The sequence below is a fragment of the Phalacrocorax aristotelis genome, chromosome 2 (genome assembly GCF_949628215.1).
Source record: "Phalacrocorax aristotelis chromosome 2, bGulAri2.1, whole genome shotgun sequence".
Lineage (NCBI taxonomy): Eukaryota > Metazoa > Chordata > Aves > Suliformes > Phalacrocoracidae > Phalacrocorax > Phalacrocorax aristotelis.
In genome coordinates this window covers 143,810,834-143,833,261 of record NC_134277.1, presented here as the reverse complement: position 1 = coordinate 143,833,261, position 22,428 = coordinate 143,810,834, and the positions used below count along the sequence as shown (strand labels likewise).

The 22,428-nt window shown below is 37.6% G+C and overlaps 1 protein-coding gene across 4 annotated transcripts in view; it reads left to right on the top strand.

Moving 5' to 3' along the window:
- Window positions 1-22,022, top strand: part of STK3 (serine/threonine kinase 3) — a 141,682-nt gene extending 119,660 nt beyond the window's left edge. For 2 of the 4 annotated variants that reach the window (XM_075085486.1, XM_075085488.1), the window contains one exon: window positions 18,652-22,022. In XM_075085486.1, coding sequence (XP_074941587.1) covers window positions 18,652-18,810 — 159 coding nt within the window. In that variant the 3' untranslated portion in view covers window positions 18,811-22,022. Of the gene's footprint in view, window positions 1-10,079; window positions 10,189-18,651 lie in introns of those variants that run through there. The other 2 variants (XM_075085489.1, XM_075085487.1) reach the window with 2 other exon arrangements.
- Window positions 22,023-22,428: the final 406 nt, after the last annotated feature.

Here is a 22,428-nt window from a genome sequence, read left to right as displayed (position 1 = left end):
GTAAAGCCCATCTCAAAAAGCAAACAAAGATGATCGAGTATACCTGGGTTGCGTGGTGCTGGCACAGTCTGCGGCATATGCTGGAGCTGTCGTAATTGATGGCAACCTCCTGTAGCTGCCAACAGTCCTCTGCAGCCCAGAGGCTATATAGCCCTGGACCCTGAAACTGGCACCCATCTTTTACATGTCCATCTTGAAGTTGATACATACCTACACTTCTGTGCTGGGATCTAACAAAGCACTGGAAGAAAGAGAAGGAGGTGTACACGCATACACCTGCAGCTATATTGTGCAGGGTCTAACTGTGCAGCTCCTGCAGCAGTCCCTCTCCGAGAATATGCAGTCCCCTTTGCAAAAGCGGGTGTTGGTGCCAGAGCCATGGGAATGCCCCTGTCTATTACCAGACCATGATTTATGGAATGCATGCTAGAGTTTTTCAGCTAAAAATGGAAATGAGCGCCTCATGTATGAAACTACTGGCTCAGGAGCCTCTTGATCCTGCAGCTGCTTATGCAGGACTGACTACATTAAAAACATGAAAAGCAAAAGAAAATAAAACCAAACAGAAAATTCCACAAAACCAAGCAGTTATCAATATGGAATGCAGTGTCCCTGAGAAACACGTAGCATAAATTTTATTTTAAGTAAGATCTGGTTTGCCGCTTATTATCAACTGTACAAGTTTCTTCAACTGAACAAAGGTGAAGGATTAAAATAAGACACTTGCCATTCCTGAAGTTAAATGAAAGCGTGTTTGTGCTTGATATGATAGGAAATAGCGTGAAGAATATTTTATTCTTTAATGAAAAGAAAGAAAAAAGAAAGTTATATTAAAACTGCCAACGACCTTGTATGCAGGTAGTTGTTAATTGAGTGGGTGTCAGGTATTTAAATGACTGCTGGGTGGCTTATCTGTATTTTTTTATTACTATTATTTTTATTTTTTAGCCAACTGTGCCAGCAAACTTCAAGCCTTATTTTGCCTTGTACTCATCTACATACATAGTACTTAGTGCCAGGCAGTCCATGATCACAACAAACCTTTTGTGAGGTGTAGCTGAAATTGCTGTGTTAGATGCATTCATGAACATGGAATATATATTTTTATGTACGAGTGATGTTTTGCATACTTGCTACACTATAAGGGATTTTTTTCTGCTTGCTGCAGTGGTTGCTGTTGAATCTTTGCTACATCTGTACATTAAAAAAATAGAATTTTGCTGTAAATACAGCAGGACTTTGTATCAATTTAGGGAGATCTACAGGAGATGTCTCAGGAGGCTGGTGAATGTCTTAAGATTGTTTGTTGTAAATGTCAAGCTCATGCTGACACTGGTGCTTTAGGAAGTTCTTTTCTGGATGGACAGTCATAGGCATTGTTAATGGAGTTTCTTGTCTTCGTTACTTGCCAAAATTTCCTTTCTACTTCATCATTCTTGAGTGGATATACTAGGCAACTTCACATATTCAGTATAGAAGGTCTTCTAGTTTTTGTCTGTGGGAAGTGATATTTTGCTTTTATGGTATACATATCTAAAGGTTAAACTGAACCATGTTCAGTCAGAGCTTTGTTGTTGAGGCTAGCCATCTCAGACTCGTTCTGATTTTGAAATTTTCAAAGCAGTTACTTGAAATTAGTTGAATCCTTTAAATTAGCACATGTCATGATGTTGCGATACAGGAAATCTAAATGCAGTTTGACTGCACTTCAAACTTTGCTTCATGAAAAGCCATCTGCCTTACAGTATAGGTACTGTGATAGCTCATCACATTGTCCTGGACCATGTACTGCCCTGGATGGCAGTGAGTGAAAACCTCCCTTTCCCTGCTGCCTTTGATTTGCCACTTTAGGTTGGCAATAATCTTAGCCTGTCATTTTAGGAACGCCTTTTGACCTCAGTGTTACATGTTGCAGAGCATGAAGTAAAACTGAATGAGGTGTTGTAGCCCTTATCAGTAAAAGGTGTCATTACTTCAGGAGTGAGATACATTTTTCTTGCAGTGTTGCAGAATCTCAGTATTTGGAGAGTTTTAGTGGGCTATGCGGTAGCTTATTTTGCAATACTTGCAGAATTTTTTGCCCTGTTTTTTGTATTAAGTAGGTCCACATGCCTTTGAATTCATAGGACAGAGAATTTCCTAACAAACATTCACTTTTTGGTGAAATGTTTCCTAATTAGACTGTGATTGTAACTTAAACTTTTATTGTAGATAACTGTGTTGCTTTAAATGATAATCAAAATCTATGACAGAGAGTGAAATAGCAATTTCCTCACTGAAATATTTTAATTAAAACATTTTTGTTGAAGTGTTAAGAGACTGTCTTTGCACATTCATCAGAGCTATCAAAGCAATTATGGACTCTGCTACTTGTATTCTGCTTTTAAATTTGTTATGTTTTTGATAAAGTGATGCTTTTGCACAACGGTGAGAAGGTCTGATGCCAAGTAGCTGGCAGCTTTTCTGAGAGAAGCTTTTGAGTACTTCCAAATTCAACCATGGGCAACCTGAGCAGTTAATTGAACACAGGTCAGGGCTTCAGCAGTAACACTGAGGCAACATAAAGGGTGGATGGTCAGTGACACCTTAAAATTTTTCTCCAAAGATGGTATTTCTTCCTCTTCAAGGGTGTGAAGGCTTTTTAGACATACATTTGATGAGTTAGATTGTGTTTTACAATTCACTGTTGTGTAAATGCAGCGTTTGAGTAGCTTCCCATCTACATCCACTACTGGGGCATAATTCACATTCTTTTTACAATGTGAGAATATCAAATTTATATAGAGAATAAAAGAATATATGGTACTAGATTCTTGTTCTATTGCTTTTATTCCCTTTCATTTTTCTCATTATATTTTTAGTTTATATTAGGAAGAGATATAAAAACTTAAGAAATTATTGCAATAGTTTACTTTGTAAAATGGTGTTACAAAAAGTTTTCAAAAGCATGTATTGTGTAGCCCACTGGTAATGTCTAATGAACATACCACAACGTTCACTGTGTGCATTTTGCGTTTAAAAAAACCTTTGTGACGTAGGGAAAAATCTTTACTATTCCCAAACCGACAAGAAATAATTGGCACAAAAGCTTTGCTTGCTGGTATTAAATTTTCACTTACAGCTTGCTGGGTTTTCAGAATCCCTGCCGTTTTTGGTATAGGTAGGGCGGTCTTGTTATTTCGCTGTCAAATAGAACATGAATCCTAAAATGAGCTGAGGATGCACGGTCTCTGTGTTTCTTCTAAAGTGCAATGAACACCAGAAACAGAAAAGCCTCTGCTGGTTGCTTCCCAGCCCTGCAGAATCCCCACTGTTTTATTTAAGTTACTTGTTTACAGTTCTGCTTGCAGACTAAATTTGAGGAAACTACTAATCCTGTTGCCAGAGCTTTGGGAGAAAAATTTTTATACAATTAATTCTTTAATAGTTGTAGTAGGTAAAATCAATTTTATTGACTTCGTCATAAACGCATGGTCATCTTTCATAGATTTTTGACACCTCCCCCCCAACCTATACTTATCAGAATGGGATACTCAGTTTTCCCCTGTGTTTTCTGTTAACATTTATTCATATTGGTGTTTCCAATTTTTGAATACCCTAAACAATGAAGAGTTTTATGCAGCCTAGCTGTATATTATTTTTGGTCTGTTTCCTGAGGGAATGAGGCTTGTGTGATTGTGCTGCTGTCCTGATAACTTTGAGTCATATTGCCCAAATTCAGCTAAGGTAGAGATTTCGAAAGAAGTTAATTTGCAATGAGTTTCAATACTACTGCTACTACTAATTTGCCTCTGAGAAGAGGGACCCAGATCAATACTTAGGCTGAGACATTGGTTGCGGTCTTAGGTCAATAGACAGCTGTTGTCTCTGGCCTGCTGGTGGGGTGACCTTGGGCTTTGTAGCTTTTAACTGGGGATAGATGGGTGGCATCTTACCCCAGATTTATTCAGGAGTTGGGGGTTATGGAAAGAGATGTGCATGGCAGAAGGGGGCACCTGCTTGTTTCTGTTACTCTCCTTCTATCAATCGAGATGAGTCAATTTGGTGTGCTCAGGAAAACATCTGACACTCCCTTGTCCTCCCCTCCCTTCTCTCCCAGATCACCCTGCAGTTGCAGAATTAGTAGAGCTCATGTAAGGAAGCGGTCAGGAGCCCAAGGGTTTCACACAGCAGGACTGAACCTTTTGGCTACATCCTGGCATTAGATCAGATTAAGTGTAGAATGAAGCTGCTTCCTTAATCTCTATCCCTTTTTAGACTACTCCCAAGTTCTACTGTTGTTTTATTAGCAACAAATCAAGGCTGTTCTTTCTGTTAAGATTCTTGTCTTTGGTTTAGTTGCATCTCACCGGAACTAACATTTTTAATGCAAGAATTCCCTTCTTTATATAATGGTTTCCATATGTCTGCTGAATCAAACCTAAATTTACCATCTTTGGTTTTGAGCTCCATTTTAATCCCATCTGCTTTCTTGTCCTTCTTTGAAACAAGAGAGATGTGAAAAGAAAGATTTTTTCCTTGATTATGGTCTCAATACAAGTCAGTGGATAACATCCAAAAAGGAGTTTTACTAGAGAGAGGTTTGACTTTGGCGTTGTTAAGTCTTTAAACAAAGAGCTGTAAATGTATTATTTCTTCTACTGTACACAAAACTTTGATTTTTGACTGGTCCATGTGTTGACTCTAGCTTTGATATAGAGATATCAGTATAAAGTTTACTTTTTATTTTAGGAGAAATGAATGCATTAAAGGTGTTTTGCTCATAGGTAGGAATGTCATATTATCCAGCCTGTATGACTTCCATGTCAAACAAAATTCAGGCTCCAGGATGTTTTCTCTGAAAGGTCGTTGGAAAGGTGAGGACCAGAGATGAAATGATATCATTTCATGTTTACATTTATTATACAGTGCAGTAGTGGGTTGACCTACAGGAAAATAGATCCCTACATTTGAATTCCTTCGTAACTTCCTAAGTCAATTGTTAGTTCCTTCTGCTGGAGGGAATTTTAGAAAACCATGTAGAACTGGCAGCAATTTAGCTATTACTGTATTCTGGTTTTGAGGGCTTTTAACTGTGTCGTGCAACACTGCAGCAGTGTTGTTATAAGCAAGAGATTTAAAAAAAAAAAATTAAGGCAAGTTTCTATCATAATCTCTGCTGAATTTTTATCTAATGTGGTTTAGTTTTCTTAGAGGTTTCAACTAATCTGCATGTAATCTCTGTTAGAGACCATTGGCAGTATGCCATATAACTGCCTTTTCGATTTCCCCGCCTTAACTGCCCTTTTCTATTTCTCCACCTTTTTATAATTCTATCCATGGACTTATTTGTGCCTAAAATTTTCCTTAAGGCTAGTGCTGATACAACATGTTCTATTCTTATCTGTTTCTATGGCGTTTCATCCTTTATTGCTCAGTATTTTCTTACACAATTTTCTGTGGTTGTTATGGCAACAATAAACAGCAAATTTTACAAATTTCAAGAAATATTGCTTTCAAAATTTTGCATTATATTAAATTGCTGGGCAAGAGGTGAAATATTTTCAGAATAGTTAAGCAAATTAATATAATTAAGTGAAATTACCTTGTAGTTTTTGCAGTGTTGCTGCTTCTAGGCAAGGAGTTACGCACTGTGATGCTACATGGGAGAGTATAAATAGACTATATTTGTGGAAGTAGGAGAAATTGTTAAATTAATGAAACTACTCCTTTGCTATTGTTACTCTAATGGCCAGGATCTGCTAAATGTGACTGGCTTTCTAGCAACATCATCAACCAGGTTAGTCGGCATTTAGTTCATAATGACTAGGGTTCCCTGTGCAATACAGACCATCAGATGGCATAAGTACAAACTCCCAGAATGGAAGACATTTGGAGGTACAAATGTCAAAAACAACAGAATGAGTTGTTTCTCTAAGACTGTGTTTAAAGTAAGAGGAGATACTAAGGGTGGAAAGAGGAATGTGGTTGAGATTGAAATGGATGAGGACTGCAAGAAGCTAATACCTCTGTGTTTGAACAAGTGTTTAAAGTCAGAATCACTGATGAAAATGGAAGCAATCAAAATTACTTATTTTGAAAAATGAACTGATGGATGAGGTCTACAGGGGTTTTTTTTTATATACAACATGATTGTGTTACTACTTTAAAGTACCTCTTCATATATTTGGGATTTTAGAATATTTTGAAGTCATAACTTGCAGTCATTGTGCCTTTTAATAGAGTCTTTGGTGAACTTGACATTCACAGTAACAAAATAATTTGCTAAAATGAATGATTTTTTTGTTTTCTCCAGTGCATTTGATTTTACAGCATTGTGAATTCTCCTAACTTTCACAGTATTTGTAATTTCAACTGTGCACAGATGTGTAAGTGTGAGATTAAGTAGGAGTATCATAATGAAAACCTTACCTTTTCATTGCTGTCAAAAAATCCAACAGAACATTGCTGTCTTCACTGTCTATAGCATTCTTAAATTGTTAGTGGAACTTCTCTGATGGTAGGATGCTGGGACATCTAGTCTTTGATTACACTCTGATTTCAGACCATAAGAATGCAAGGTCTCCAGCTGTGTCAGCAGCGGTGCCAGTCTCAAAGGCAGTAAGCAGAAAAAGAGGTCTAATTTTTCACCCATCCAAACCTGAGCTTGCAGTCTGTTTCTTCTGGGAGAAAAGATTTGGCTAATCGGTCCGCTGTTCAATATGTGTGGTGGTTTGACAAGGCAATCGGTATTCAAAACTGTAACTTTCCAGAAGATGGTGGCTTAAAGCCAAAAGCCACTTCTCCATCACCAGTAGAATCTACCCGGAAAATCATTTGAGTTTGCAAATGAAAATTTCTTTTGGGTGGAAAGGGGAGAGGAGACCAGTAGTGGGGACTCTTAAAATTATTGCATTTCTGAGGCTCTTAGGATTTGTTGCTGTATGTTAATACCAAGTTTTAAACTATTTGATATAGTACTGTTTTCTGCTTGTGACAGGATGCAAACCTTATAGAGATACAGTTTTCCACCCCCTGCAGCCTTCTGCCAAATAAGGTTAATTTCATTAACATCAATTCAAGAATATAAGCTGTATATCTGTATGTCTTTCTGACGGTAGTTTTTTTTCAACAGTAAATCCTAATGCCCACATCAAGGTGCGCGCAATAACTGGATCAAGAAGTAACCCATGTGTGTTGCTAAATTCCTATTTAATATAGAAAGTCCAGGACAGATATGCAACTTTTTGACACTAAACCTGTTTCCCTGCATTTGTGCTCATGCATGTGTGTCGGATCTGTTGGTGATGAGGGAGTTGTTCACGCCGTCTCTACTCTTACAAACTCTGAACAATGACACTTAATATGTGAACAGTGCCATTAATTTGTCTCTCTTCAGTGTTATGTCTTTGAATGCAGGATAACAGTCAAACTGAGGAATAGATGTTCTGCAAGCAGAAACCCCAGTGATGTAGCCTAAATAAATTACAAGAGCATTTCATAACCTCAACATTTATATTTTTGTCTTTACTTTGGGCAAGCACTATTCTGAAGATGGTCAAAACAATTGAACTGCTTTTACATGCCCTGTAAATTGAAATAAAATTTGGCTTTTAATTATTTCTGAAAGTGCAGTTGTGAAACACATCATTTTATTTAAAGATGGGCCTGTGAGCCGTATACCAGTCGACTGCACTGAGCATAGATTTTTGTCTGAGTACTGACACCTTGCATTTAAGGAATGCATTTGTCTGGCTCACATTTTCCTTATCCTTTTTATATGGTCTAGGAATGTGCTGGATGGATCGTTTGGCAGGAGCTGGAGCTTGATGGGAGCTCTCATTATTTCCTGCCCTGGTAGTAAGGATTGGAAATAATATAGTTAAGGCCCTTGGTTCTACTTCAGTTTCCAAATAATGAATACTAAATCAATTTTAAAACCTGGATTAAATGTCCAACAGTGCGTTTCTGGAGAGGGATTTAGGTTTGAAGTTACAGACACTTGAACGTTATAGAAGTTCAAGTGCAGTATGTGTAGTATTTTCATTGTTGATATACTATGCAATGAATAAGACTTATAATTTGTTTCTTCATGGATTTGAAGTCTAGAGGACTGAAACATAATTGAAACCTAGATAATCACTCGAGAGATGAATTGGCAAACCAGCAGAGAGGCCAGAAAGATTCTGCTGAGACTTGGGTCACATCATAAGGGATTGCAGAGCTTGTCCTGTTCCCTAGTTGTGGGCTATGTAATTGACATAATTTAGTCCAGAGATGCAGAAGTGGAATGGTGAGCACTGTAAATTAGGACTGGGTTTAATGAACAGTGTTGGCACAAAAGCTTGCACTGTACCTGTTTGCACTGAGTAATAAACCACAACTGTATCTGCAGATTATAGTATGAAAAACCTAATCAAACAAACTAGTGTTGTTCTGTGCTTTGTGACAAAGAGAACAGTGCTGTAGACCTTCCTAGGATATAATACTAAGAAGGTAAGAAAGAACCATGCTAATTTTTGGCTTGATCACATTAATGCTTGAGTCATAGACAAAATATTTTATAATAAAGTATTTCTTTGGCAAATGATTTTGGCAGTTCTGACTCAGTAAGTGAATATGCCACTGAATCATTGAATCTCGTTCAGTGAATAAATGGAGTTTCTAAACTAATACAGAGTGAACATCACACTTTTCACAGGGTGAATTGTGTTTTAGAGAGTAGAATTAGGTTATGGTTAAGTACTGTTCGGTGTTGAGATAGCCTGGGTTTCTTGTTCATTAAGATGAGTGGTCTGTTTTTTCTAATTTAGTATTGCTTTAGTTGTATGTTCGTACATGGACTTCTTAATTAATGTGTTTTAACATGAATGATTATCGTTATCCTGTTCCGTATTTTCCTACTTTCAGGATATTTCTTAGTATATTACTTGTAGTAAGAGTAGCCTATACTACATGTCTGTAAAGGAAAAGATAATATATATAATTTAAAAGCTGCTAGCTAAGTGGTGCTATTCAGCAGATTTTTTGTTTCTGTATTTGTGCACTTATTTTAGATCTAATTAAGTCCAGATTAGAAGCAAGACAGTAGCTGTCTACTAGGTTTAGACCATCGTAAAGTGGATTTCATCAGGTTGATTAAAGGTTATTTGATAGTGTTTGTTTAAGTTGTGTTTCACAAATGTGGAGCTGGTGCATTTTGACAAAAGGAAAACTAAATCCACTTTAATGAACCAGTTGACACTCTGCAGTATCTGTCTCATTGGTATGATTTGTAGGTAAGACTTCAGTAGAAGCCAGCATTAGGAAGAGTTAATAAGCTACTGTTTAAGGTGTAAAGAGACTTTTTAAAAAATCTGCTCAGTTCTTTAGTACAATAAAAAAAGTTTCCTAAACAATTTTGATAAGTTTTCATAACATCAAAGCTGTCATAAGCAAACGAAATCTCCATCCCCTGCGGCCGGTGAGCTGGTGAATGTGATGCAGGAGTGGAATGGTCCCCTTCTGATGTCCAGGGACTCCTCAGGCCATGCTGCTGCCATTGGGAGCCCAAATCATTTAGCAAACTGTGAACCACATCAAAGTAAATAAGTAGTTAAGCAGTTCGGGGGGAGAGGGAGAAGATCTTTAAAAAAATTAATGAGGAGGGGATAAAGAAAATTTGAGAAACTATGGACTGAGACTCATTCTTTAAAAGCTAACAGTGCTTCTGTTAAATCCTTAAAGTCGTACAGAAAATGAAACTTGCTGCTGTCTAACAGAGATGCAGGTAGCCTTGGGCTGGGGGATTGCTTCTCCCCTCCCAGATCGCTACAGGTCTCTGTGCAGCATCCACATGCTGTGTGTTGGTGCATAAGCTCAGGTAGGCTTGGCTGTTGTCCTCTGCCTGATGCCTCTCCCAGGGCGGTAACCCCTGTGCCTTTCCTGAGGCAGAGATCTCTTCTCCCTGCTGCAACTGACAGCTCAGTTAAGTCTCTCTGCTTAGCCCTGCCTTTGTTCCGTTGCTGCATTCAGATTCTGCTCTTTCTGATGTTTTGCAGGCCTCTCTCAAACAATGTCTCAGTTTTGCTGTTTTTGCTGTATTTTCTTCCTTCCCCCAGGGAATAGGAAACCTGGCATTTGCTGCTTTATAAATTGCCCTAAGTTTCTGGACTATAGGATTTTTGCTGTCCATCTTGTACCAAAAGTGGCTGAAACCCATCCTCTGTTGTACGTGATTACCAGAACGCTTTCTGCGTGAAATAAAATCCAGCAAACAGTATGTCTATCATTTTTCCATTTATTAAAGATATGTTATTTGCCTAGATCCTTTTTAAATTGGCCGGTTTAAACTGAAATTAATTTTCTTCCGTATAAAGAATATAACTGAATCAAGGTTAGTCAGCAAGTAAGATAAATTTGAGTGTGCATTTTGGGTTGGGGGGTGCGTCTCTCCTCCAACAGACTTTTCCTGTTAGAAGAATTTAGTTTTGCTATATTCACTTTTGTTTTAGTTTTGAGTATCAGCATTCTGTACTTTAAGAAACCTGAGATCCACTTGTACTGTCCCTCACGAGGACGATGAGGTTTGAGGTTTAAGGTTTAAAATTCTTCTAGCCTCTTCCATTGTTCTTCAGGTTAAATGCTTTTCGGGATCTGGTTTTAATGTCAAGATTACCTCTGCATGCATGCATCTTGTTGTGTCATAACTCATTATTCAGTGAGTTCCCAGTTTTTCTATTTTTAAAATAATCTTAAATGGAACTGTTGAAGAAAAATAGCTTTAAATTATATCATTATGTATTTCATGAATTTGTAGGTTTTAATACAGCTTTCTTTTTTACCTCAGGCCTTCTATTTCATGTTACTTATGTCTTTTCAATAACGTGCATTTACGAAATATTTTAGCAAAACTGGGAACATCTTTCATTTTTTAATTTATCTTCAGGATGTTTGGGGGTCTTAACTGAACGGCTTTATTTCTTACAATGGCTCTCATCCCAAATAGTTTTTTTTCTTCTTAATAGACCTTGCATTTACATGTTGATTAGTAGAATTTTACAAAAATGTAATAACTGTTGTTTTCTGAGAATTTTAAAAAATTATCCTCTCATGAAAGAACCAGATGTCAAGGAGGCAATGCCTTAACTCGAGAAAACTTTTGAATACGAATGTAGCATTTGGGTTTATAATAGCTGAATGATAACTGCAGTTTGCTGAAATGTGATACGTTGAACTCAGGCGCTGTAATGTACCTGTGGATAGCTGAGGTCCTTATGAAGGACAACTAAAAGGACATGCCCTACAAGAGAGCTACAGATAATAGAGATAAATTGGTGACTTTTTGGTACTACTTACTTAACACACTAAGAGCTCTAGCTAAAGAGCTCCTTTCATTCTAAAGCTTTATACCTTTGCTTGGTAATATTAGAAGTAGTGTTTTAGGGGTTGTTTGTTTGTTTGTTTTCCCATGCTTTTTTTTTTTTTTTTCTCCAAAAGCTGAAAGGGCTGGGGGGGGAATCCTGTATATTTTTAGATCAGGTGTGATAGCTGCTTTGCTGTCAGCACTGTGTGGGTATATTTGCACTCGAGCTTAAATAGCATGGTGAGTATCCATATGGAGTGTTTTTCGTATGCTTTAGATTATTTACTCTGTAGGGAGCTCCAGTAAACATTTATAGTGTTCTTCAGGTCTAACCGTACCATTAAGCTTGAGATGTATAAAAAAATCACAGTATATTGGAGAAAAGGAAAAAAAAAAACAAACAAGATTTTCTCTAATGCATTTCAAACTGTGAATACTTGCCTGTGATACTCTAAAGTAGTTTTTAAAAACGTCTGTGATGGATGATGCAATTCTAAAGAGAAGGTAACAGCAAATTGAATTGTCGTGCTTCAGTAGACTCAATTGGAAGTGTGTAATGTAACAATATAGTGTCTGTAAATTACATAGGACAGAGGGAATGGTAGGATTTATTTCCTTCTGTACACTTTTAAAATTAGACTTATTAAACTTATTGTCTATTGATATTAAAGATTTTATATCAAAGGTGCTTATTAATGGATGCTTATTAATAGCTGCCAGGTGTTTGAGATACATTGCTTGCCATTTATTTCTCTGTGTTCAGGTACTTCCATCTGAGTGAAAATTATATACCTAGCAGCTGATGTTCATATAGTTGCAATAGTAGGTAAACCCAGGGTAAGCGATATTTGAACTGCTTAGGATATGATTAATACACACTACTTGACTGGTTTTGTCAGGAACTGGGTAAAATTGCAGCAGGCAAGAGTTAGCATTATTGCTAATTTTACAGTGTACTTCACAATGATCCATGTTTTTCTTTAGATTTTCATTACTGTAGTCAGGATTGCTCATTAAAATTTTTGGCTACTAGGTTTTATTTTCCTGAACTTTTTACCCTTTTTAAGTGAATAAATGTTTAGATCCTAGCTGCCTCCTTATGACTCAGAAGTGAAAAGGGAAATAAAAATAAGACACCTTCCTCCTCCTAAAAACCTCTTATATTAGGAATCTAATTTTAAAGGGTAATTTAATGAGAGTGAAGGACCCAGCTCATGATTTTGGAATTTTAGGACTGCCAGTACTAAATGTGCTCAAAGCCCTCGGCAGTATTCAACAAATGTATGCAAATGATAGTATGCACTAACACTTTTTTTCCCCTTGGTTTGCTATTGAAATGTAACTGTATGAATCTACAAAAAGCCTTCTAGAGCTGAAAAAAGGGTGATGGTAGTAACTGAGATTTAGCTGTGTGTTATTAAAATGATGTACGATCTTAATGTCTGAGCAGAGGGGGTTTTACTAGTGAAAATAGGAATTAATCATGGGACTCTCATATCCAATTTTGTCCCTAAAAAGACACTTAAAAATTATGTGAACTTGTCAGTCTTTCATTTTCTCTCAGTGCCATGGGCTTATTTTAACCCCCAAAATGTTTAAGGTAACTGCAGGTCCTGTGGGATGAACTTTGGCTTTTGAAAGTTAAGTTGTTCATTCTTCCCTCTCATAAATTGTCAAAAATAATGATAGTAAATGACATCCTTTTTATATTTGTATAACCCCATGTTTTGTGTTTTGCAACAAGGAGACTTGCTCTTCAAATATCCTGAAATAAATGCTTTCACTCAATCCCCCATCCAAGTTTGTTTTCCTGTGACTGATTTGGCCACTGTAGTGACAGCAGGGGTGGGGATGACAGCAAGTCAGAGCTCTGACGTGTGGCCAGTGGGTGTCTCAGCTCATCACCTGACACTGCTTGCACAAGCCCAGCACAATTTCCTCTATCAGCACAGGACATACAGCAGTTCTCCCCTCGTTACAATAGTAACCGTGGACTATTTCCTTGCACACAAGCCTGAAGAAACTGCCACTTAAGTCAGGTTCACAGATTTTGGGTTTGAATTTGTAGACCAGAAAAATAAGGCCCACCTTTTGGATCCTGACTCAAGTCTAACCTTTTATATAAGTAAGAAAGGATTTTGAAATCATCAGTGGAGCTCATTCCATTAGAGAAAAGAAAACTGCTCAGTAGAGGGAGGGAACAGCTGGAGAGAAAGAGTTTCTCTTACCTGAGGCCACTAACAACACAAAACAATCCAAGGCATGCACTGGTTAAATCTTGAAAGTGCTATAGGCAACCCACTTCTGCAATTGCCTTAGAAAATTATTGTTGTTAGCCATTCTGTTGATAGTTCATATTGTAGGAATTACTAGCAGATGGGAAAATAGATGACTCAGAATACAGTATTAACAATCCATATTTTTTTAATCAAAGACCTCTAATAAGGCATGTTGCATCTGTAAGATTCATTCAAGCAGTTGCTAGGAAGAATTTCCCCCCCCTCCCAGTAAACACAACAAACTTGATACAGATTATTTTTTGATTGAATATCTATTTTCTTAACAATTTAAACCCTGAAAATACATGTGCTTGTTTTTGTTGCACCAGCTTAATGGCAGTATTCCATAATTTAGTTTGATAGACTGGAGGTTTGCAATGGTAACTCATACATTATGGAATCACTAATGAAATCTAATTTTATCATATTGAAAACATCTCAGGCCTAGAGCTTTTATTTACCTCTGTTAGCTGTCAAGGGTGGATTAAGATTATAGCTTGCTACATCCACCAAAACTTTGGCTTTCGCCCCCTGAAAAGTTTGGATGGCTACAGATATGTGCTGGCCAAGTGTGGCTAATGAGTTCCAGACCCCTTTCCAGACCCCGTCGCCTAAATCCATGGATCTCAAGCACCACAGAGTATCTCAGATGCATGTCCTTCTTCCTGGCTCCTGTGCTGGACACAGGTGGAAGCCAGGAGTTAGGATTTGCGTTATACCCTTTGACTTGATGACTTCTGAGAGTCCGTTTTTGGTTGTACTTTATCTCCTCCCTTTTCAGCTTCCTGCTACAGAACTCAGGTCTGTAGGTGGGATTGCACATATATTTTCCAAGTGCCCATTTTGGTCTGAGTTTTCGTCAACATATGATTTGACCAGGGTTGCAAAGAAAATATGTAAGGTACGGTGTAGGTCCTCCTGCAGGCAGAAGTAGTATTGACTGCAAGCAGTTATTCTTTGGTTTGCTGAAAATACTGATCCAAATGAAGCTGGTCCATCTGAGGTGCAAGAAGGTAGACTGAAAGACCAAAAAAGTAAAAATTGTTGCACTTTTCTTGCTGAAGTTTGGTTCTGAGAGACAACTGCATCAGTATGTGAGGGAAGAATTCCTTGTGTGTCACTGTTGGAAGACATGTACAAAATGCAATCAACTTGAAACTAGTGTTGACCAGCGTAATATCAGTTAAAAGGTTATGCTTTGATTCCATGCTGCTTGTCCCAGCTCAAGGTGGTGCTGTGGAAAGGACCTTTTGCCACTAGAAGCTTGGGTTGATGGAGCTCCTTTCTGCACAGGTGCCTTTCCTCCCCCAGGATTTCCCCTCCATCAGGGAGAGGAGAACACAGAGGCAAGAGCTGCTGGCACTCACCTTACACGGCAGGGAGCTTGCCCCGCAAGGGTGACTGTTAGCTGTTCTCTTTCTAGACAAAGTCAACTTCCTTCGCTCTAGCAAAGCAGGGTAGAGAATTTCAGTGTGGCTTCTTTGGGTGCAACTGTGTCTTGAGAATCCATCAACTTGTAGAAGAAATTATTCAGTGTTATCTGGCTCTAGAGACATTTTTGACTTGTTTTTTCATTGCTTTGCTTAGATACTGTAACTTTCTTTAGTGATTAGGTTAAGAAATACACCTTTTGGGAGAAAAGGTTTGGTGTTTTTTTTTTTTTCTTCTGTAAACATCCAATTTTTCTGCTGGAAAACTAAGTATGCATACCCACTCCAAAAGACTATATGTGTGTGTAAAACAAATGCACACACTTTCTGGGATATTTTCTATTGTTGTATGTAGTTGATAGATTCATGGCATTATAAATTGGAGTTTGGACTGTTGCTTTCCCAAACCCACCTGATACGAAGGATCCCAGAGAAGGCAAATGCTTTTACTGGAAGCTCCAGTCACTGAAGACCTCTGTCTTGGTGGTGGGCCACCTGGACACTAATTGCTGTCTGTTGTGTGACTGTGGGTGTTTGATCTCCGAAAGGACATGACTGATTCTGTTATTTGGAGTGGCAGAAATTGAACTACCTATCGTCAGACAAATACTGTCCTGATTATGGAACTGCTACAGTTTACAGCTTTTTAAAAAGCTGCCAAAATATAATTTAAAGCACTTTTTAATTCCTGTAGCTTGCACAGCTGAATGTTCTTCTGTGTTTTCCCATTAACACTGATAGCCCCAGTAGTTCCAATGGCAAAATTATTTTATGGTAGTTAAAATAGTGAACTGTTTGAAAGTAAGTGAGAGTGCTGAGCTGTATCACTTTAAGAATTTATCATGCAGGGGTATAAATTATATAGGAATAATTAGATATCTTGTTTGAATTATTTCTGCACAACTGATTTGATATATTTCCTGTTGCATTCAGCATTTAGGCTTTTGCAGGCTTCGGGCTTCACAAGGTAATGTCTATAGCGCAGAAGTCAAGGAAAAATATTTTTAAATTTACCAAGGAGACATGTATGTCCATGGACACACAAACACGCACATCCTAGAGGCAGCTGTGGCTTTTAGATGTGCTTAAGTGGTTTTCTAGAGTACATAGAGCTCTCTGACTGTTCCTGCCTAATCCAGCATCTGATGTCAGATGAGACCTTCATAACTCTATTTTCAGTTTATGAATGTTTCTGTTTTCTGTTATTTACTTCCTTTGAACGTCCTGAGCATCAGCCATTCATACAGATGAGTACTGCAGCTCCCTGGGTCCCCTGGGTGACGTGTCTGAGATCATTCTGAACGATTCTTATTCTCCAGATTTAAAGTTTAGTTCTCTTTGTATTTGAATTTCCAGCCCAGCTGTCCGTGATCTTTAAAGAATATTTAATTCTGTTTGCTGGCTCTGTTTCTTGATTGAAATTTAACTAAAAACTCACCCATCATGTTCTTCTCTGACAATTTATTTTAAAAAAAAAAAAATTTCAGTGCAGAATAATTATGTGATTGTATGTATTCTATGCAGTGTAAGCCTGATGTCTACAGTGGTGACTGAGAGGGAATAAGTGGCTACCCAGGCTGGCCCAGAGCGGGTAGGAGACTTCATCAGTGGCAGTTCTCACAAATCGCATGTGAGATTATTCATGGTACCGTCCTTAGTCCGTTTGCTGGTCTATGGAGCCCCAGATGTTTCTCCTCTCACACGTGTTAAAAAAAAATATGTGGTTTTATAGCTTCTCTCATCTGTGTTGCATTGGGATCAGTTAAACAGGGGAATTGGCACTGTCATCTCTTCTCATTATACTGCAAATCTCTCTGACACTTCAGTCCTCTAAAAGAACGTCTTCACTGAAAAGTGTCTGTCATGTGCCAGCTACATTTACCAATGGGCTAAAAATGAAAGAGAATGGGGTTTGTTGGTTGGTTGGTTGGTGGTTTGTGTTTTGTTTTTTTTTTTAAATCCTTCCTTTCTCTGAAAATGGAAGGGTGTTTTTCTGCAAAAGTCTTGGTGACTGAGGAAATACGATTCTTTTTCCCCAGGCTTTCTTTCATATATCAAATGGGAGACATACAGTAAACTAAGTGATATTTAATTCCTTGGGCGGCAACTCTTTCCCTCCTAAGAAACAAAAGGTTTCAGACATTACTGATTAGCTACTGAGTGCATCTGAGGTCTCTGAAGCTCATACAGGTCTAAAGATCTTTGGCCCTGGAAGGTATTTTGATATCTGGGTTTTAATTCTCAGCTTCATTAGGAATGTTATTTTTAAAATATTGGATGAAAATGTGCACCTTTTTGCATATGCTCTTCTATGAATTTCTTATCTGCACTGCCTCTTTATTATGACTTTAAGGTGTTTGTTTACTATGTACAATGTAGTCTATTAGTAGAAGTGTATGTAGCAATATGTGTTGCTAATTTATACATCTCGGATGCTGATAAAAATAAAGATCAAAAGTAGTATTTCATTCCTCAGGGAAAACAGATCAGATTGTGTTGATGGAAGACTGCCCTAGATTAATGAAGAACGAAGTATTGACTCATTAGTAGGATGGTTCAGAAAATGTTTTCTTCCCCTCCGCCCCGAGTTAGGTGGTGTGCTCGTTTGCAATGTCGGAATATTTGCAAAAAAATATAGGTTATAGTTTCCCTAGGATTAAATCATTTGTGCTATTTGAAATTTGTTGATATTTTTCACTCTCAGTGAACAGTAATTGGCACCTTGGCAATTCTGACGAGAGACAAAGCAGAGGCACTAGACTTCATAAAAGAAAAAAACACATAGGCCAGCCAAAGGAGCGTATGTCCAGTGCAGATCCTTCCCTGCAAGAGCAGGTCGGGCAGTAGTGCCTGACGTGCCCCAGTACCTGACAAGACTCCAACTTACTTGCAGCAGCCAGCAAGCAAGTGTAGCGGTTTACTTGTTACATGACCCATGGCTTTTAACAAATGCAATGTAAAGAACTGTTTAACATTTGTGAGAAAATATGTTTAGAAAGAGATGATCTTGGTCATAGGTAACTCCCATGAATTCAGGAAACTATTTCATGTATTGTTTAAAAGCTCTGTTGGCAATTTGCCTTGACTAGTTCTGGCAGCAATCTGTTGAGGAAGACGGGTGCCTTGTCATTCTTATCAGAAAGTACCTATAAATATCTCTCAGACTATTACTTACAGCAGCTGTCTATTTTTCAGACTTTTATAAGAGACTGAAGTTCACTAAGAAGTATTTGATTAAGCAATACAGTTTATATACATGACTATAATTGTGTATTCTGTGGCATGCTTTTTTCAGCCTAATGAGTTAAACTCCAGTCGTATATTTATTTGCAACATTTGCAAAGTGATTTTTTTTTTAAATTAAATGTACTCTGTGTGTTTGTATTTTCATGTGCTGTTAAATAATTTACTGTAGAGTGTACTAAGGCTTTTGGTTATATAAACAGTTATATATGTGTGTACATACACTCAAAGTGCGTGTGTGGGGTGGGGGAACCCAACCAAAAACCCACTGCAACTGTAAATTAAATAATTATGAAAGGTGGTGGTTTTAATTTTTGTTGGAAATAGTTTTTAATCTTTTTCATGTTTGTTTGCTTGTTCGTTCCTTGTTTTACAGTTAAAGAATCTGAGTTTAGAAGAATTACAGATGCGATTAAAGGCTTTGGACCCTATGATGGAACGAGAAATTGAGGAGCTTCGTCAGAGGTACACTGCAAAGAGGCAACCTATCCTAGATGCGATGGATGCGAAGAAAAGGAGGCAACAAAATTTCTGAGTTTGTTTTACTTTCAGAGATAATACAATGAGTCAGTGTGGACACTGCTAACTTAAGTCTGAAGGAATTTGATTATGACAGTTGTCAAAAACCCAATCTTTTGAATATTCCTCCACAAGCAATGACAATTGGAGCAGTGAAAGAACATACATACGCTGTTCTGCAAAGGCAGCACAACTTATTACCACTCATTTATATTTTCAAATGTTTAACGTAATTGAAGTTTAATCTGTTGCTTCCCAGTCTTTTCAGGTGTACAGTGGTAACTCGGTGTTGTACATTAGGAGTTGTGTTTTGGAGCACCTGGAACGATTTCTTGATTGTGCAACACTACAGAGCCTTATGTTGCAATACATTTTCCTCCCACTTAGTAGCATATTTATTATGTAATCTTTGGTTCTACTATTTATTTTGTGCCTGTTGTCTTTTTTATTAGGAATTACTAGGATAATATTGTGGAGAGCAGAGCCACATCAGATAAAATTGTTATTGTAGTATAATGAAAAGAAGCTCACCACTATATTGTCTTTTAAAACTCCAATTTCAGCAAGCATCCCAATTCAGGACAGCACTTGAGCATGTATCCAGCCCATTCATACCAGTAGGATTTAAGCATAAAGTTACAGGCACGTTTTTCTGCTCTCCTGAACCAGGGACTGTGGCTGTAGTTGAGCAATACAGTGGTTACGCTACAGAGCATTCTTTTAGAGAGTATTTCTGTCATTTTTACACACACAGAATAATCTCTCATTAAAGAAGACAAGTGCCTAATCAGTTTTGACTTTTCTGTTATTCAGGAGGAGCAATACTTGCAGTCACTCCTTCAGTGTAAATTTCCAATTGCTATTGCAATTCTGACCAGTATAAACCTCTATTTTGCACTGTAGTTTTATAATGAAGTAACATCTACACTTTCTAGATATGTTTTTTGGTTCATTTAATTTTTATCACCATTTTGAGGGGAGAGGGGAGTTATTAGTGGTTTGGGTTTGGTTTGATTTGGTTTCATGTTATAGATACAAAGGGATAGTCATTTAAAAGCCAAAGAAAATAAATTGAATGCGTATATATAATAAGTACTGAAAAGATGCAGTGTTTTGCAGTCCTCTGAGGGTTTTGTCCTGCAATCAGTAAACATTCAAAATTCCTGTGGTCTTCTGTGCTAGATTTTGGGGAAACAGAAATGCAGGACCAAGCTCTTGATATCTTTTTACAAGTTCTTCTGTCTGGTTTATATTGTGGGATATTTAGCAGGTAGAATTTACTCTTACAATTGCAAGAAATATTTCAGACTTAGCAGAAAATGTGATCCACTCTCTGAACAATCTACTGTGTTCTCTATTGATATCCTTCCTATTGTTGCCTTTTGTGTAAATAACTTTACTGTGATAGTCATATTTCTTTAAACAGTACAGCTGAGAAGATTTTTACATTCAGCCTGCAGCTGTTAAACTTTTAATGGTGACTACTGTATGGGCATCTTCTGTTAAGTGTTTCCTGGAAGTTAGTAATCATCTCATACCTCTTAACATTGACCGTCATCATATATGGACCACTAAGATGGAACAATGCAGATTTTGGAAATGGTGTGTTATATCATAAAGCTTATGCAAAAGGAGAACAACAGTTTTTACAAGATCAGCATGCTACAGCCGTGCTGGGACCAGTACTTGGGCTTTGAGCTGTGTACAGCCGTTGTTGTCGTTGTCATTCTGTGTGTGTGTTTGTGTGCACGCCATGCTCTAACATGTAAACCCTAGAGTCAAATAAATTTTAATTGTTATTGTTTAGAACATCCTTACCCTCAACTCTCTTCATATTTCTTAAAGTAATGACCATCCTTTATGAAAAAGCAAGAACACAGAAGATCCATCAAAACTATTTTAGGCCAGATAACTGCACCTGGTAGTCTTATGCCTCACATTTATACAACGAAATGATGTAAAGTAAAAAATGGTATAAACATATCACTGTGTCATTGTATTATAATCATAATGCAGAAAAAAATAACGGCACCAACCTCCCCCTGTTAGTATGGTTCTTATTTATTTAAAATGAATTTCTAATTCTTGAACTTTTTATTCTCAAACTCAAAGGTGTGTGCGCGTACATATGTTTGTGTAGGTATGCACACATATATATGCATAGCTGTGTATATAAGAAAAGATATAAAACAGATTTAAACCATCAGGAGAGGACCCTAGCTTGCCTTTTCTTGGTGTGCCTTTTAAGCGAAGTGTCGTTGTCGAGACACTCTTGCTTGCATTGTTAGCAGCTTTTTTTCCCCCCTTACTCTCTTAAACTTTTCCCACCAAACATAAGACTTTGATTTTGAATAATGTGGCTTTATGGTGTAATAGACAATGTAATAAAGTGATCACAGTTTTCATATTTTGTATATTCTGAAAACTTTAGTAATGCAGTGCACTAAATATGAATTGCCTGTCCAGAGGGACTCCAGCGAAGGGCCATTTTAGACCAGAGCTGTTGCAGTCGGACATCTGAAAGGTATCAGAAAATAAAGGACATCCTTTCTTCACTCTTGATCTGTCTACAGAGAAACAACTCGATTAAATTCTGTGGACATGCATGCACACAGGTATGGATTATGCATGCAGAAGAAAAATCTGAAAGCCATGGAATAAAATAAAAATGTAAACAAGCTACTTAAAATGGGTGAAAAATAGTTTCTGAGATACTGTAAACTGGGTAGATACAGGATGTTTGTGACCAAAGAATATTTTCACCAATTAATATGAAATTAGTAATGTTGCCCTTCGGATATGGTGCACGCTGCGGTCAGCGTAAGAGCTGTCTTTGGCTTCAGAAGCAGGTGTATTGGGCTCCAAATTATGTCCAGGTGTAACATATAGAAATAGGTTATATACTGAGAGATGGATACAACTTATTTTCTGTTTCTTCTGTTTATATAAATGATTGAAATAATCCACGCTGATAACTACACATCTCTACTGGAGGATGAGCTACTCTGTAAAGGAAAGCTGGTAGTACAATAATAAGACATTTTAAAAGCAAGCCTTGCAGGAAATCTGATCAAACTACTGACAAGTTAACCTTCAGTAAGATTTTAACCAAGCAATTTCTTGTTTGCTTCTGACTTTGTATGTTTAGGCTTAGTAAGTAAAAAGAATTTTGAAAAATCATTACTTAATACTAAACATTTGTAATAAAAGCTAATTTTTCATGTATAATTGTCGTCTTTTTGTTCATTCTAACTGAAGCTAAATTATGCTAATAGTAACCGTTAATGTTCATTTCCATAGTCATCTCTCATGCGTTTACTTCCTTTCTATAATACTGTGAGCCCAGCCGTGAGTGCAGAAAACGACATCCCTCCAAGTCAGCTCTGGAAGGGATTTTTCCAGATGGAAACATTGCTGCAAGCTCTAGAAGTCAGAGCATCTCAGTGGAGGAGTATCAGGCCAGTCTAAGGACAGAAATCCTCAATATTTTGTGGAAGTCCCTCTCTCTGAGATCTAAAGTTGCTAAAGGCCTAATCTTGAGAGAGCGGAGCACCACCCCATGAACGTATTCCATGAATACGTTGGAAGTCTTCATAGCCATCCTTTACCTGGAGGTACTAGCAGACATTAGCAC